Raw genomic sequence first — 17,026 nt, 5'->3', positions numbered from 1 at the left:
ATGTTTCAGCTACCTATGGTTTCAATAGTTTGGGATCAGTCGGAATGATTCCCTGAGTCTTCTACTCGTCACCAGTTGTGATGGTGAATACGGCAGTCCACTTATCGGAGTATTTCTATACTCGAGCATAACGAGATATGGATCTTTCCCACTTTTGTATGCTCTGAATCCTTTTGCTTTCGCACAAAACATAAACAATCAACAATGACGTAATACCATATAATATTAGCACAGAATCTTCTTCATGCAGTGGAAAATTAAGAATGTTTTGCCTATCTTGAATTCTGGTCAAAGCTCCTGCGCCCAATTAATATAGTTCAGAAGAAACTACAAAAGTCTGGACTGCATATACGGGAAGCTGCTAAAGAAATTAGTACCCTTTCATGCTTTCTGCAAAATGATGAGAAACTGACAAAAACCCAATCCATCGAAAAAGCAAAAGAAGGTAGTGAATACTATGGATTCCCTGTAATCAAAACAACCAGAAGAAAGAAGACTTGATGGGAAGTTGAGTTCTAATGTAGGACTGTCAATAGAACTGCAATTCAAACGTGTTGCGACAGAAGTGCTGGACAGATTTCATATGGAGATGAAGGGCAGATTCCAAAGGCTGGAAAGAAAATGGATACCTTTGGGTTTCTTCTAGATGAAGACACGCTTATGAAAAACTGTGCGATTTTTCCTGTTTGTATGATGAAATAAATGGACAATCGCTTTTTCAATGATGTCATTGATGCACGAGCACTTTTCATCAACAAACCAGTAATACAATCACCAATAGACATATTGAGGGAAAAGGCTTCATATGGGAATTACGTGTGCTCAAACTTTGCAACCTCCTCCGAATACTGCTAACTCAGGCCACTTCCATTACGTCATGTGAGAGATCATTCTCAAAGCTCAAGTTCATCAAAAACTATCTCAGGAGCACAATGACACAAGAAAGGCTTATCATGGCTTTAATGTCAGTGAAGTCACAAATACTAGAAAGTATCGATGTAGTTGATGTTATAGATTTCTTTGCTGCACATAATGCACGACGTGAAGCAATATCAATTTAGATTTGTCACTTGTGCATTATTTAACTAATAAACAACGGCATTATTCATTAAAAGAGTCTTCATGATTATTTTTTTGGGCTTATATATTTTTGCGTACATTATCTCATGTCATATGTCGAATGTCAAAATGCAAGGGGCCCCCAAAGAGGTCAATCCCCCCGGGCCCCCAAATCCCTAGTTACGCCCCTGATTGCCATCAATAAAGATATGCAGCAAAATAACTTTAGTTTTAATCAAATCGATTCTGTTATGGACAGGTTTCTTTAACATCTTAAATGATACACAGATATCTAATGGGGCAGGTGGGCCTCACAAAGTCAACAGCCTTTGTTTTCGCTTATACATTAACTAGGTCTATGTCTAGTTTATGTAATCGTGGCTTCACATTTTAAAAAATCAAACAAAATATGCATATTAACATAAGAAAATATAGGAAACTAGCACTACCCACCGGCTACACCCGTTGATTTAATCCCTGCAATTTCGAGCTTGAAAATGGCTCAGTTGTCCTAGGCTTCCTTTAAGAAAGAATAGGTTATATTTTCGTATTCTGTGGGAGAACAGTGATTAGGAATTAATGAATGAGTGAGCGGTCAGGACCAAGAATTTTATATTGTAGATTAGATTAAATTGACAAGTATTCTATTTCTTTCTTTAAATATATGACACACTTGTAGATTTATTAACATTATTTAATGCATCTATTTCTGAGGCTTCAGACATTGCCAATTACAGATCTTTGCCGCCCAATGCGCCGAACGGCGCGGGAGGACCTAAGTCTTAAGTAAAGTAATGCATCTATATATATAGTAGCTTGAGGGTCTGGGGCCTACGTAAAAATCGTGTCACGCGCCTCAACTTACTATATCCGACCCTGCTTCTTCAACCCGCCCACTAACTTCATCTCTACTTGTGACCAACTTATAACAATTAACAAATCAAAATAAGTAACTTTTTTTTCTTTTTTTTTTTCGTTACTATAGTAAGCAATTATTTATTTATTGCCAGCTTGGCTACAGATTTGTATTCCTGGCCAACTTCTGGTCCACGACAAATTCATTCGCTGGTAATTATTGCGCCCGATCTGCTCACCCCCTGCACGCTAGTGACCTTTCAACCATTGCTGTGTTTACGAACTAAGAATAGTGGCTCATGTCTAGCAGCAGTACCAACAATTAGTTTACTCACGCGCGTGGAATGCTAGAGAATAAAGTGGAATTTACTTGTACGGTGTTAGTACTCTGCACCAGCTCTCAGTGTATGCAAATGCGTTGACCTAGATTTAAATAGTTTGAGCGTAAAAGTAGTGGATCTACTGGCCAGAGCCAGTTGGAGTCTGCTGCGAGGTGGTCAACAGCTGATTGGTTTCCTTGGATTAGGTTTTAGTTATCCTTGTCTTGGAGAGTCAGTTTTCTAAAGGTAACATTATAATTAGAAACTGCATGATGTAGTAATCGTGGGAAGCGTGGTCGAGAGGCTAAGTGCGCTTGAACTTGGCTTGTCTTGGCTACCTAGAAGGGGGCTCGAGGTTCGACACCTCGACTCGGGCAGAGTTGCGTTTACTGAGCGCCTAAAGGCAGCACAGAAAAACCAACTCCTAGATACCCCCCTCCCCCCACTGGTCCACAAATGAGATTGGACCAAAGCGCTCTGAGCATGCTATAAGCATGAAAGTAGCGCTATATAAAAGCTATAATGATGATGATGATTTTATCTTATTTTATAAATTACGGTTAGTACACAGACATTTCTTCGAAATGAAAATATACACTCCTCGTGTCCATGTGTTAATTTAGTCATGCATGTGAAACGGAGTTTTAGAAGGAGCACTTGAACAAAATGTGTCCCAGCATATGGAAAAAGAGATTCGTCTTAATCTTTGTGCCATTCTGATTATTTGACTACGTTTTAATCAATATTATTGTTTGTACCGCGTTATCTATTATGCCTATGGTTCATTGTTTTATGCAGTATTGCTACTTTAGTTTTTAATCTCTAAGTCCCCCTTTTCAGATCTTAAGATCTATAGGGTGTAAAGGTCATCTGTTTCCATAGTTGACGGTTTACGAGGGTGTCATTTGGCCAGTACAATGACCAACGGCCTTTACTTTCCCTAACTAAATTCAGGCACCTATTAGAGTTGAGTGGACTTTTATTCAGGGGCGCAATATTTTTTTTCTTTTTAAAATTCAATGTAATATTAATATAAATGAAAGAAATGGACTGCTTCTAGACATAGGCCTATTTTTCTTGGAAAAAGCCCAAATTAGATTTCGACCACTTCGAAATCTGATGTAGACGGAAGAATGTTTCTGTATTTTATAAGATTAAATAAGATAAGATAATTTTCATTGGTCCAATCAAATGGAAATTCAGTTTGACTACAATTGACAAACTCAGCGTAAATACTGTATAATAACAATATAGATGCAAATAGTGGCAAATACGAACAACATTCACACACAATAAGATAATATAATTGTCATTTTCTCTTCTACATATAAGTCTGCTAAAATCAATGTCTTTATACGCTAATAATAATAAGGCTAGTCTTCGAGTCCGAAAATTAGTGAGGAGTGCAGTATTTCCCGTGGCTGCGCAGCCCCAGCTTTGACCTACATATTTTGCCACATCCAGGGCAAGCATAACCATTGTCCGCGGGTGGTCGATAGATGTCGGTACGCTAGATGTCTGTTTATTCACTTCTATGCTTTTGTTCCGTTGGTTGGTTTTATTGGTTGTTGTTTTAATTTTTCTACTATATCTGGTAGCTACCTTATGAAACAAGTCAGGATAATAAGTTACAGAGCCTCCGAAATAAAAGGAAGGAAACTCATCAATAAGTGTGAGAACTAGATACAGAGCATTGTTATGTCCCTTTAATTTAAGCGTCAGATAGGGAAATGGTAGCTGCTAATGCGAGGGTTACTTTGAAACTTGGTTATCTTCTTTTTCTTAAATATTTTATAAAGATGTTCCTAAACTTGTGTTTACATATGTTTTTCACGTTTTGGATATTTCTCCAGATTTTAATTACATCCTAGCCCAAACCCTACGAAGGACTTGGGGGGGGGGGGGGGGGGGGGAGAGTGGGCAGGGTTTGAAGCCGTCAGGGCCGGCCTTAGGTCACTGCAGTCTATGCGGTCGCAATGGGCCCCGCGCTTCCATAGGCCCCGCGCTAATTCTAAGTGTACATTATTAAATTAAACCATTATAACGTATATAAAATAACAAGGTTTTCGCGACCTCCTGATTTTCCAGGGCCTCCAAGAAATCACATGAAAACTTTTTTTTTTGAATTTACTCAAATCTCCCGAAGAATAGACGAAATTGACATTTTGGGGTGCCAATAAATAAATAGTGGCATTGCGAGCTTTCATTTGATAAAAATTTATTGCAAAGACGAAAGTAGGCCTATTTTCTAATTGAAAAAAAATAATTTTGACATTATGCTTATCCCTACCCAGACTAGTCCCTGCGCGATCCGTTTCGCATAGGGCCCTGCAAATGCTAGGGCCGGCCCTAGAAGCCGTAACCATCGAGACTACCGAACGACAGCCCAGAGGGTATACTGAACCACCAGGCAGCCATTCACATAAATATATGTCACATTTTAAGAGTCATATCTAAATAAGATAAGATAATTTTTATTGATCCAATCATGGTCAAATGGAAATTTAGTTTGACTACAATTGATAACCTCAGCGTAACGACTGTACAATAACAATATAGATGCAAATACGAACAACATTCACACGCGAAACACACACACACACTCACAACCAGCGCTTTATAAATTAGACTTCTATGTACTTCTCGATGACGACAGATGATCTTGTAACACTCTGACCGAAAGTGGGATAAGGGAGTTTAATCTAATATATATTTTCCAAACCCCATGTTGAGTTATGTTGATTCTGGACAGTCCCATTAGGTTGAGTATATATAAGGCTTGTCCGAAGATTAGTGAGGAATACAGTATTTTCTGTGGTTGCGCAGCCCCAGCTGTGACCTACATATTTTGCCACAACCAAGGCAAGCATAACCATTGTCCGCGGGTGGTCGATTTAGATTTTCTTCTCGTCGTCTGCGTTTATCATCGGCAGCAGATTTTCTTTTGGTCTCAAATGTGTATCCGCGGCCTTCGTGAGTGACCTCCAGCTGTCTCGTTCCGACAGGTTGAGTATAGCGTTTTTGAAAAACAACGTACTATCGAAACTCTTATCTTCTCATCTTATAAAATATAGACGCTACTTTAAAAAAAAAGAGGATTACGTCCTACGTCCTTGCATCTTAATGAATAATAGTTCTTTAATGTTGTAACTTTAATATTCTAATCTACTTTAATATTTGATTTCTTCACCAGATGGCGCCACCAACATCACCTGTTGAAGATTCAGTTGACCGATACAATCACACCTGGTTGGTCAGCTTCTTACTGGCTCTTGCGGCCTTCACCTTGTTAATTCCTTACATTTTTGATATGCCAGACAGGAGCGTACCCGCGAGTGACGATTTCAAACTCACTGTCAAATGTTGGTGCCCTGCAGAGTTCACCAATAACATGGTTGAGTTCACCAATGCAGAATGTGGGGCCGCATTTCAGAAAGCGCAGGCAGGAAGCCAGGCAGGAACAGACAGTAACGGCGCTTCCTTGTATCGTATACCAAATCAATTAATCGGTGACCAAAATGAAATCTATACACCGGAAATCTCGGCCGAGTCTAATAGTACAGAAGTGTTTATGCAGCAGTCAGTAAGAGGGGCCCTTGACATGCTTGTTGGGTACACGCCTTTGTTTTTGTTTGTGTGCGCTGCTATTCTTAAATGCGTCCATGTGTTGTATCTGCTGTACTTGAGCTGGTACGGCGTGAACGCGAGTAATCTCATCCTGTCCTGGAAGAGCGTAAGTCTAATTTCTGAACAAAATGAGCTCGCGAGGAAAGACTTTGTCCAGGAGCTAGCCTCGAGGTTCCAGTCTGCCCGACAACTGGCCAAGGGGTACATTGTCTATAAGTTTCTGATCTTCACTGTCTGCTTTGTCATCGCGATGCTTATCTATATATTCCCCGTACCAGAATCCCCTGAAGCAGTCGCGCAATCCGTAAATGGGCAATCTTCTGGCTTTAAAAGCTTGATGCTTATTTGTAGTTTGACTGTTCGCGCCCTCCAGAGAAACAGTGTCTACATGACGCAGTGCACGTTCATACAGTCTCCGAGCGCTTTTGATGACCAGTCGACGCAGTTCAGAGAAGAGCAACTACTCAGCCTCTACAGGTCATTCTTCTCCGCCCTTCTCTTCGCGTTCGTTCTTATTACCACCGTCAACGCGGTCAACCTGTTCCTGTGGATCGTTAAGCTGTACCGCGGGCAACCTGCAGGACGCTCAAATAAAAGACTGTCTCCGGATTCCAGACTTTTGGTTTGCCTTACAGAAGAGCATCTGGACTTCACAGCCTCCAACAAACTGGAAAAACTCCTGGTTCAAGACCAGAAAGACTCTGCTCCCGACGTAGAACTAACCAAGACATCAGCAGACGTAGTTTAGTGGCTTGAGTAGTGGTTAATTCGAATACAAGCAAAGAAGTCTCATTGTATACCAATTAAAATTTTACTGACATGCTTGTGTATCTTTTGAAGTTTGTATCCTACAAAATATAGTATCGAAGTCAATATAAGCATGATTTTTTTTTACTCTTTTTTTTTCATATGAAACCAAAAATGCAATTTATTAATATTATTAATTTTATTAGAATACCTCTATTCAAGTCACATTTTCGTAGAGGATGGAAACTGGCTACAGTACTAGGTCTAGATCTAGATCCAACATCTGTTTTGAAAGGAACATCGCTTTCGGGAATTTCCGAATGAAAGCCATTATTAATTCAAAAGTTTAATAAATTAATGTAAAATTCACAGTATGACTCCAATTCCTGATGAACATTGTTACAAGGGGAAAAAAATTAAATGCATGTGAACAGCTGCTGGCATGGAGTGATTTGGCGAACTGTTACAGCACAAACAAATGGACCAGTCTCTCTCTTGATATCCTGCTAAGAACAGCCGCTGACATGGAGTGATTTGGCGAACTGTTACAGCACAAACAAATGGACCAGTCTCTCTCTTGATATCCTGCTAAGAACAGCCGCTGACATGGAGTGATTCGGCGAACTGTTACAGCACAAACAAATGGACCAGTCTCTCTCTTGATATCCTGCTAAGAACAGCTGCTGGCATGGAGTGATTTGGCGAACTGTTACAGCACAAACAAATGGACCAGTCTATCTTTTGATATCCTGCTAAGAACAGCTGCTGGCATTGAGTGATTTAGCGAACTGTTACAACGCCCTTACGTCAAAAGTCAAGAAAAAATTAAATGAGACATAAATAATATTAAATGAATCTAAAACTGTGTCATTTTTGTAAAGAAAAAATAGAATTCATAAATTTTATCTCTTACCTATTTTATGTATACATATTTTGTTCGCGTTGACAGCATGCATGTATCGAGAGTATTGATGAAATAGTTTTCACTTAACGCTGTTTGTTACGCATAATGTGCATCTCCTCTAGGAACCTTGTCTCCAATCAGGACGTTTTGAAACTGGCTAATATGCACAAGATATGCCATATTACAAGATCCCCGGGGGTTCGCAAAGACCTTCCTTCAGGGAACAGTACCAGGAAAAAGAAGAAGAGGCAGACAGAGAAAGCGATGGGAGGACAACATAAAAGAATGGACGGGCCTGTCATTGATAAAGGTTTCAAACAAGGCAAAAGACAGGGAGGAATGGAGAAAGTCGGTCGACAAATCTTGCTTGGTGCCCCAACGGTCCAACAGACTAAGGGATAGGTAAAGGTAAAAATATGCACAATATCTATGCTCTTTTAACACAGAGAAGACGTTGGCGCAGACATGCCACCCGCATGCTGAATGGAAGAATTCCTAAATACATCCTCTATGCTAAGCTTGCTATCAAGTCTTTGTTTTATAATTTTACTGAATTTTTATCATTGTATAAATGTGTTTTGAAATTACAGTAATTTTGAATTACAAATGTGTATTTTATATTATTTTGAAACTTGTTATATTTTAGGCCCAAGTTCAGCCCGACAGTCACTCCATACACACTCTGTTATACATAAATTAATAAACGAGGTGTATGATGATTTAAATAAAATTATGAATTTAATCTAATGATATATTTACAAATGATAATGACATCTGATCTATGAATTGATGAACAAATATAAATGCCTATAATATGGTATGAAAAATTAATACCTATAATAATATTGCAGTAAATACTTAAGTATTTAAATAATTGACCTTAACTGTAAGGTCCAGTTTACTTGTCCACATTGACCTTCAAGACAACAGCAGGTAATCCTCGTAGATCTAGCCTCTAGATCAGATACTGTTCACCGACGAATATTATTCCTAAATTCATAGTTCACACTGTAACACCAAGATTAACCTATAGAGATGTCTGCAAGCGAGACATGAGAACTCTAAGCATCAACGAAAGTATTTGAGAGGAATTATTGCGTAATTTATTAAAAACATAGTGTACTCCAAACAATAACACTAGGCACACGTTTTGCATTTTCTTCTCTAAAAAATTTGTTCCAGTCCCGTGTGAGGTCCTTACCAATCAGAGGCCCTAGGTGACTGCATAGTTTGCCTATGCCTATGGCTACATCTGTAATGTTAGCTGTTTTCCATAACCTTGACATAAGCGCTCAGTAATGTCGTCTGCTTTTTACATCCATGACATTGGCACTCAGTATCGTAAACTGAATTTTGAGATTATTGAAAATACCCAGAAAGACACAAAGATAAAGGCACATTCCTCGTCCCATATGCTAGGACAAATTTGTACAAACACTCCTTCTTCCCTAGTGCTATTAGAGCATGGAATGGGTTGCCTGAGCTAGCCAGGAAAACCAGTGACTTGGCAGAATTTAAGTCATTGGTTAATATGCATGACTAAATGCATGACAGGTAGGACGTAATCATCTTCTTCTATGAAGTAACGTCTGTATCATTTAAGATAAGAAGATAAGGAAGCCTTTCATAGTTCATAAAGCTCAATACTTAGAGTGTGGTAGAAGTATTAGGGCTCTAACCTTCGTCTAACCCGAAACGAACGTTCCGATGAAAAAAACATTATTATGAATTAGAAACCTGCCAGCTTTCTTGAAGCAGACGAGAGAACACGTGATCATCTTTGATAGCATATAAAAAATAAAAATGTGTACATCTTATTCTGCGAAGGAGAAAACCTCAAAGATGGCTAACTGGTCGTTATGGTAACTTTTCTTCGATCTGTGAATCTTCTTCCTTTCAATGAATGAGTTCATACCGTTTATGACGTCATTGTACTTATCTTTAAAAACAAAATTAAAAAAAAAACTAAACAGGATGTTTAGAGAAAAACAAACATGCTCTAACAGGACTAACATATCCTGATGTTGGAGTGGCCAGTCTATATATTTCAACGTAAGCCCAATGTTTTGATACTGATACTCAGTAAAACTAAACAGGTAGGATTTTTTGTTTTATTATAATGATTTATTTCTTGCGACTGAAGATTTAATTTTTGGAAAATAATATTACCGACAATAGAGGTGTTACAAGGTTTTTCTTTGAACTTTAATTAGCTGTCTGATTTTGGCGTATTCAATCCCTTTTACCTTCGAGGGTTTTTTTTTTTTTTTTTTTTTAATTAGAGACCTACCCTCTGTCATGAGCTGACGTTTTGACTAAGACCTAGATGTAATAATATGAGGGAAAAGTTACAAACTTATATATTTAAAAAAATGGCAAGATTCAAAAAGACACAAAGATAAAGGCACATTCCTCGCCCCGTATGCTAGGACAAATTTGTACAAATACTCCTTCTTCCCTAGTGCTATTAGAGCATGGAATGGGTTGCCTGAGATAGCCAGGAAAACCAGTGACTTGGCAGAATTTAAGTCATTGGTTAATATGCTTGACTAAATGCACTTCGCGTAGGACGTAATCATCTTCTTTTTTGAAGTAACGTCTGTATTATATAAGATAAGAAGATAAGATTCATCTTCGAAACATTCCCCAGCCTCATCTGCTTCAATGAACGAACTGTGTCAGTCTCAATGATCTAGAATTTCTTCATTTCAATTTATTTCATACAACGTACAAATATTCCTTCTTACCTAATGCTATTAGAGTATGGAATGGGTTGCCTGAGTCAGCCAGGAAAACCAGTGACTTGGCAGAGTTTTTGGCACATTCCTCGTTCTATATGCTAGGACAAATTTATACAAATGCCACTTCTTTCCTAGTATTATTAGAGTATGAAATGGGTTGCCTGAGTCGGTCAGGAAAACCAGTGACTTGGCAGGGTTTGAGTCATTGATTTAAAAACTTGGCTGGATTGACCTAGGAACACGGTTAGGACGTAATCATATTCTTTTTGAAGTAACGTCTATATTTCCTAAGATAAGATCAGCTTAAGTCATGGATTAACAAGCATGACTCGATTGATCTTGGGACACGTCTAAAACGTAATCGTCAATTTTTTTTTTAAAGTAACGTCTGTATTTTTATAAGAAAAGATAACTGAACGAGGTTTTAGCCTATAAATAGTTCACCGATTCCTCAATAGGTCTTCGCTTCTTCTTAGACGAGTGGCGTCAAGCCATACAAAATAGAGCAATTTTTGCTGAAGTGTTGCCAAGAATTCTGGTAATTACTTAGACATTTACCTTTTTACCTTTACCTATCTCTTAGTCTGTTGGACCGTTGGGACACAAAGCAAGATTTGTCGACCGTCTTTCTCCATTCCTCCCTGTCTTTTGCCGTGTTTAAAACCTCTCTCAATGGTAGGCCCGTCCATTCTTTTATGTTGTCCTCCCATCGCTTTCTCTGTCTGCTTCGTCTTCTTTTTCCTGGTACTGTTCCCTGAAGGAAGGTCTTTGCGAGCCCCGTGGATCTTGTAATATGGCCATATATTTTAAGCTTGCGTTTCTTTACAATAGTTAGCAGGTCATCATGGGGTCCGATCGCTGCATGTAACCCTGTCTCTAATCTCTTGGTTTGTGATGCGGTCATTGAAAGTGATGCCTGGGATCCTTCTGTAGGTCATCATGGGGTCCGATCGCTGCATGTAACCCTGTCTCTAATCTCTTGGTTTGTGATGCGGTCATTGAAAGTGATGCCTGGGATCCTTCTGTAGCATCTCATTTCCAAGGGAATGAACTTAGACATATGCGACAGAAACCTACGCAACGTTATGAAGATCTCATGTAGTAATTGTTTCCCTTTTCAGACCTTGCAATCTATTGTGCAGATGGTGTAGAGGCCACTGTTTCTGTGGCCCACGGTTAACGAAGGTGTCATGTGGCCAGCACAACGACCAACTATTTCCCAAACTAATGTCAGTTGGACTTGGGTGGACTGAGAGGCGCTGAGATCCTGAAATTAAAAAAAAAAAAACACTGTCTTCACCAGGATTCGAACCTGGAAGCCCTTGGTTCGAAAGTCAACCGATTTACCTCTCAGCCACCATATGGGGGTTATGTTTTACTTTATGAACCAACACAAGCACATACACATACACATACACAATGTGTGCATATATATTAGACAACTGGATAGTTACAACTACATAAACATAAAGACATATAATTTGTCACAAATACAGTTTTGTTTTTATCGTTTCGAGAAACACATCAACTTCAACAATTGGCTTGGGCTCAGATTAGCCTCAAAATCTGACGTGACACATCTAGAGTCATAATAATATAATATCTTAATATCTAGAGGAGTTTACAAAAAAAAAAGTAAAGTTTCCCCTTTCAGACCTTGCGATCTATAGGGCAGATGATGTAAAAGGTCATCTGTTTCTGTGGCCCACGGTTAACGAAGGTGTTATGTGCCAGAGGTGCCCAAAGATCCCGAAATTCAAAATCCCAGTCTTCACCAGGATTCGAACCCGGGACCCCAGTTAGGAAGCCAGGCGCCTTACCGCGCAGCCACCGCGCCTCCTAGAGGAGTTCACATTGCAATGTATTTTCTTTGAATGAGTTTGATATTGTAATTACTTGCTAATACTGGTATTATATATGTATGTTTTCTCGTTTAGATGGCGCGAACTCCAAGATCACCCTTTGAAGATTCTGTTGATCAATACAACCACACCTGGTTAGTCAGCTTCTTACTGGTTCTGGCTGCCTTCACCTTGCTTATTCCTCTGGCATTACGGTCTGTGGGAAAAGAGGCGTCAAAGGTTGGGGACGTCTCTAGCATTATGAGTGGATACGCCACTGTTTGCTGGTGCCCCGCGTACTTTACAGGCAGCATGGTGACTTACGCCCACAACGTGTGTCAATTAGCATTTGTCAGTGTGGCAACGAGGAGAGAAACTGGGACACATGCAGGGGAAACCACAGAGATTGACAACGAATACATTCCCGCAGAGTTATTTATCATATCAAACCTCAGCGACACGCAATCGCTTAAAAGATACGCCCCTGACATTAAGACTGAGTCCATGGATAAAAAAGAAACTATAAAGCAGGTCGACAGTTCTTTAGTATACATTACACCTGTGTTCTTGTTTGCGTGTGCTGTCGTTTTTAAATGTGTTTATGTGCTGTTTGTATTTTATGCAAACTCACTTGGTGCGAACATGAGTTCTCTTATCCTGGTCCGGAAGAGCGTTCGTAGTGAGCAGATGATGAAGGACCTTGCTCATGTCAACAGCTCAGACTTGAGAACTTCTAAAAGAATGGCGATTGGTTTTATCATCTACAAACTCGCCCAGTGCACGCTTTGTCTCGCTGGTATATTGGTCGTCTATTTTTATTTATTACCCAAAGCTACCATTTCAAATCAGGTCGTTACTGATGTCAGTGACAAGTCCTTGGCTTATAAGCAGGCCAACCTTTTATGCGAATTTTCGTTAGCTGGAAGGGATGTGTACAAGCACACAGTCCAGTGCTCGTTCACTCGAGGATCATCTCTTACAAACGACCAGCCTAACGTCAGCCTTTTCTGGTCAGTATTTACTGCACTACTTTTTGCATTGGCTTTCTTAGCTCTGGTCAACACGGTCAACTTAACCCTCTGGATTGTGAGGCTTTGTTGCAGACGTAGTACAGCCCGCAGCACTAAAGCCTTATCTCTGGACTGTCGGCTTTTAATGTGTCTGATGGAGGAGCACCTTGACTTGTCGGATTCGCAGAAATTAGAAGAATTCCTGCAAGATGTTAAACCTGGCGGTGGATCCTACATTAAACTGACAAAGGAAACAGAAGATATATAACACAAGCATGTGTCTTCAGTTTCATTCTCATTTAACTCAAGTGTCATTAAATGGTTAATGCATATATTTATAAATGTAATTAAATTGATAATAAACATGCTTATCATAGGCAAAAGACAGGAATGGAGAAAGACGGTTGACAAATCGTGTGTGGTGCCCCAACGGTCCAACAGACTAATGGATAGTGAAGTTGAAGCATATTTATAATTGTCATTAAATAATTTATTTATTATGGGCCTCCTTCAGTTGCTGGGCGACTATGGATAATCTCATACACATGAGATGAATTGCAGGGCATTTGCTATGGTCGAAACGATGTGGCCCACACTGCAGTACCCCCCTCAGTTCCACGCAGCTGATGTATCCAGAGTAACCGCAAGTAGCGATATAGTTTGAGATCAGAGGCTTTGAAGCCTCTGCTAGGATGTATCACGATGTGCCTGCCACAAGCTAGGCTTCACCGGCTCCTAATTTTTCCTCAGGGTTCACCCCCTGAGCCTTTCCCAAGATCGAGCGTATCTGTAAGGTAGCAGAGGTTTGAATTCTGAGTTTTCCTTCTCATAGGTTGGTAGCAAGCCAATATCTAACGAAGTTAACTGGTTTAGGCGCCAGTTACTCATCTAGGCCCACTTCTTAAATTATGTTAGTAATAACAGACCCAATAAGTGAGCCACACGTCACGGCCAGGCTATTTGAGACCGACGCGATTGGAAGCAATTTACATATACTGGAGAGAATATATATTTATAAAAAAGATAGTTATCGATTAACATCTCAGAATAGTAAATCTACTCACGAATAACTACAATAGTTATGACATCTTCCCATGTCTTACATGTGTAAGCGCAATATATAATAAGAACAAAATAGGTCAAGGACTGTTGATCACTAAGTTTTAACTGTTTATAAAATCTAAGTTTATTAACACTAGATCAAGTTTATGGAAAAAAAATCTGCGTTCATATAGCTGTATCGGTGTTTTCCGTTCATTTGTATAGGTCAGCTACAAGAAGAGGGGGAAACGGCTGTGTGGGATTCAAGTTCCGACCACAGCTAATGCCCAGGCATTCATCTCATTTGATTGTAGTCGTTTCGAGACTGAACATTGCTATACATAGCCTAAATGTCAGAGAGCATAATTGCCTAATTGTCAGTATGGCGAGGCTCAAGATATTTTTTTTGTTATTTACGTATGAAAGAGTTACACGTTTCTTTGTTTACGTATTCCCGGGGTATGAATAATAATGAACCGAATGTTTTCAATTTTCTGTATGACTAGAGCTAGTTGGTTTCTTGGAGTAAAAGAAGACTTTGCTGTCTCTGTGTTTTGAATATTAAACTTGTTTCGTTTTGTGTTGAAAAATGGGGTGCTTTATTTGTATATTATTTTCTCTAATATTATCATTATAGATTGATTAGCGATCCATCATTAACGTGAACTTTTGTAAATGTTATTACGCAGCCCTGCTTTACGCCATTTTCTGGGGGGGGGGGGAGTGATCAGATAGGTTACACGTGTCTTATCTGGCATTTTTGTCCCACATCTAGCTCCTTGAGAATGGATCAGAAACCTATGGTGGTCATCTGAGCCTAGTGAATATTAAAATCCTCCATATGTCATTGCTACTGACCGTGTCGAAAGCCTTGGTGAGGTCCACAAAGGCAGAGTATGGCAGTGAAGTAGCAAGCTATCTGGGTTCAAGAATATCTTGGTTGCCCGTGATACAAAACAATTGAGTGATCTGAATGTATTGGTACATTTACCAAAAGACTTTTTATTTAATAATAAGGCCTACTTATGTCATTTCGTTTGATTCAGTTAGGGCTCTAACAAGTACTAGTGTCTTAAATGTCAATGTTTGTACAATTTTTTTAACTGAATTAAAGATGTTTCAAATTAATAATGAAATGTTTTATGAGTTCTATTTCCCATTATTCACATTGACATTCCTAAAACACTTCTAGGTGTACAACTATTTAAATCTAATATGTTATTCAAAGTCCAATATTTAACAGTAAATGCATAAAACACTGAACCATAATCTTCAAATACAAAAACAAAATTTAATAAAATACTCTGAAAGACACAAAGATGAAGGCACATTCCTCGTCCCATATGCTAGGACAAATTTGTACAAATACTCCTTCTTCCCTAGTGCTATTAGAGCATGGAATGGGTTGCCTGAGCTAGCCAGGAAAACCAGTGACTTGGCAGAATTTAAGTCTTTGGTAATATGCATGACTAAATGCATGACGCGTAGGACGTAATCATCTTCTTTTTTGAAGGAACGTCTGTATTATATAAGAAGAAGAAGAATGTAGATCTAACATTTATTTACTAACATTTTTCTGGTTTCAAGTAGAAAAGTAAGTAACCAGTGCATCTACTTCTAAACTTTTGGCTGTTTCTCAATGGAAAGAACACCAAGTGAAGTCAACCTGCTCTGTGTCTAAGAAAATATTAAATGATTTTTTGATCAATCAAAATTTCGAAAACGACTGCTATGCTGAACAAACTGATACAGACAATGAGAGAACTAAGAAGCATGCTGTGAAAATGTTTAGAAAACTTGATAATAAAAATGTAGTTGTCTTTAATAAAAAATAATAAACAGGCAAATCTCGTATGGAACAAAGACTTGATATGTTGTTATAAAAGGCTTCTTTCAAAGACTGGACAATATTCTATTGTAATATCATCTGGGTCAGAGGAGACTAGAAGCATGTTGACATCATCCAACTCTTTGCCGTTTGAAAATGAAACCTATAAAACTGGGCTTCAACTACTAAAACAATTTGACCATTTTTTATGCCCATGAAATCTGTCATGTAGGCCTAATTGAGAAACAATGATATCAATAGTTCAGTAAAATACTTTTATTTTGAAAGTCTTCTCTTGAATCTTAAATTTTCTCTTCTTATATAGTAACTTTAACTTTTCGTAATTGTGTAGAGATGTAAAAAAAACAACAACACTGTATCAAAAGCTTAAGATCTAGCTACTTCACCACCCTCTTTTTTTATTTTAAACTCTGAAAGTCATTCTCCAATGATTTACTTTATTAAATATCTTCTTCGGTTGAATTTCTGCTTTATGTAAATCTTGCTGTTCATTTCCCGCCATTTTTAACATAACGTAGATTGCGCATACAATTGTGTAGACCTACTGGACAATAAGCAGAAGAATATTTTCGGATGTTAAGAGTAACACAAAAACTAAGACAAAGTAATTCCACTTATCTTATTCATGGTAAACCAGTAACACAGACTAAAAACGTAAAATACCTACGTGTTATAATAAATGAAAAACTGTCATGGAATACCCATATTGATGAAACTATCAAAAAATCAAACAAAACATTAGAGTTTATTAGAAGAAATTTCTATAAATTAAATAAGAACATAACATAAAACATAAAATGTTATTTAACCTTGGTTAGGCCAATAATAAAATATGCATCCTCTGTTTGAGACCCCTCAACTCAAGAAAACATTAAAAAAAAGTGGAACAGACACAAAATAGAGCAGTGAGATTCATAACTAACGAATATTCACATTTGACTAGAGTAACACCTTTAGTAAAATCCCTAAATTTAGAAAGCCTTCAGGACAGAAGACTCAAAAGTAAAGTAGCAATTATACATAAAACACTGA

General features: G+C 38.5%; 2 protein-coding genes across 2 annotated transcripts; both read left to right on the top strand.

Annotated features, from left to right (window-relative positions):
* The first annotated feature begins 2,251 nt into the window (after positions 1-2,251).
* On the top strand, positions 2,252-6,688 carry LOC106055877 (uncharacterized). Its single transcript, XM_056008958.1, has 2 exons — positions 2,252-2,480; positions 5,428-6,688. Exon 2 carries the CDS (start codon positions 5,428-5,430, stop codon positions 6,607-6,609), a length of 1,182 nt encoding a protein of 393 aa, XP_055864933.1. The 5' UTR covers positions 2,252-2,480; the 3' UTR covers positions 6,610-6,688.
* Positions 6,689-9,537: 2,849 nt separating this feature from the next.
* On the top strand, positions 9,538-13,956 carry LOC106053662 (uncharacterized). Its single transcript, XM_013209256.2, has 2 exons — positions 9,538-9,608; positions 12,191-13,956. Exon 2 carries the CDS (start codon positions 12,191-12,193, stop codon positions 13,370-13,372), a length of 1,182 nt encoding a protein of 393 aa, XP_013064710.2. The 5' UTR covers positions 9,538-9,608; the 3' UTR covers positions 13,373-13,956.
* The last annotated feature ends 3,070 nt before the right edge of the window (positions 13,957-17,026 follow it).

The sequence above is a fragment of the Biomphalaria glabrata genome, chromosome 13 (assembly GCF_947242115.1).
Source record: "Biomphalaria glabrata chromosome 13, xgBioGlab47.1, whole genome shotgun sequence".
Taxonomy (NCBI): Eukaryota; Metazoa; Mollusca; class Gastropoda; family Planorbidae; genus Biomphalaria; species Biomphalaria glabrata.
This window is presented reverse-complemented; position numbering and strand designations above follow the sequence as displayed.

What these genes read in the sequence shown, in the direction of transcription:
- LOC106055877 (XM_056008958.1), top strand. Translation starts at nt 5,428, where the DNA reads ATGGCGCCACCAACATCACCTGTTGAAGATTCAGTTGACCGATACAAT.
- LOC106053662 (XM_013209256.2), top strand. Translation starts at nt 12,191, where the DNA reads ATGGCGCGAACTCCAAGATCACCCTTTGAAGATTCTGTTGATCAATAC.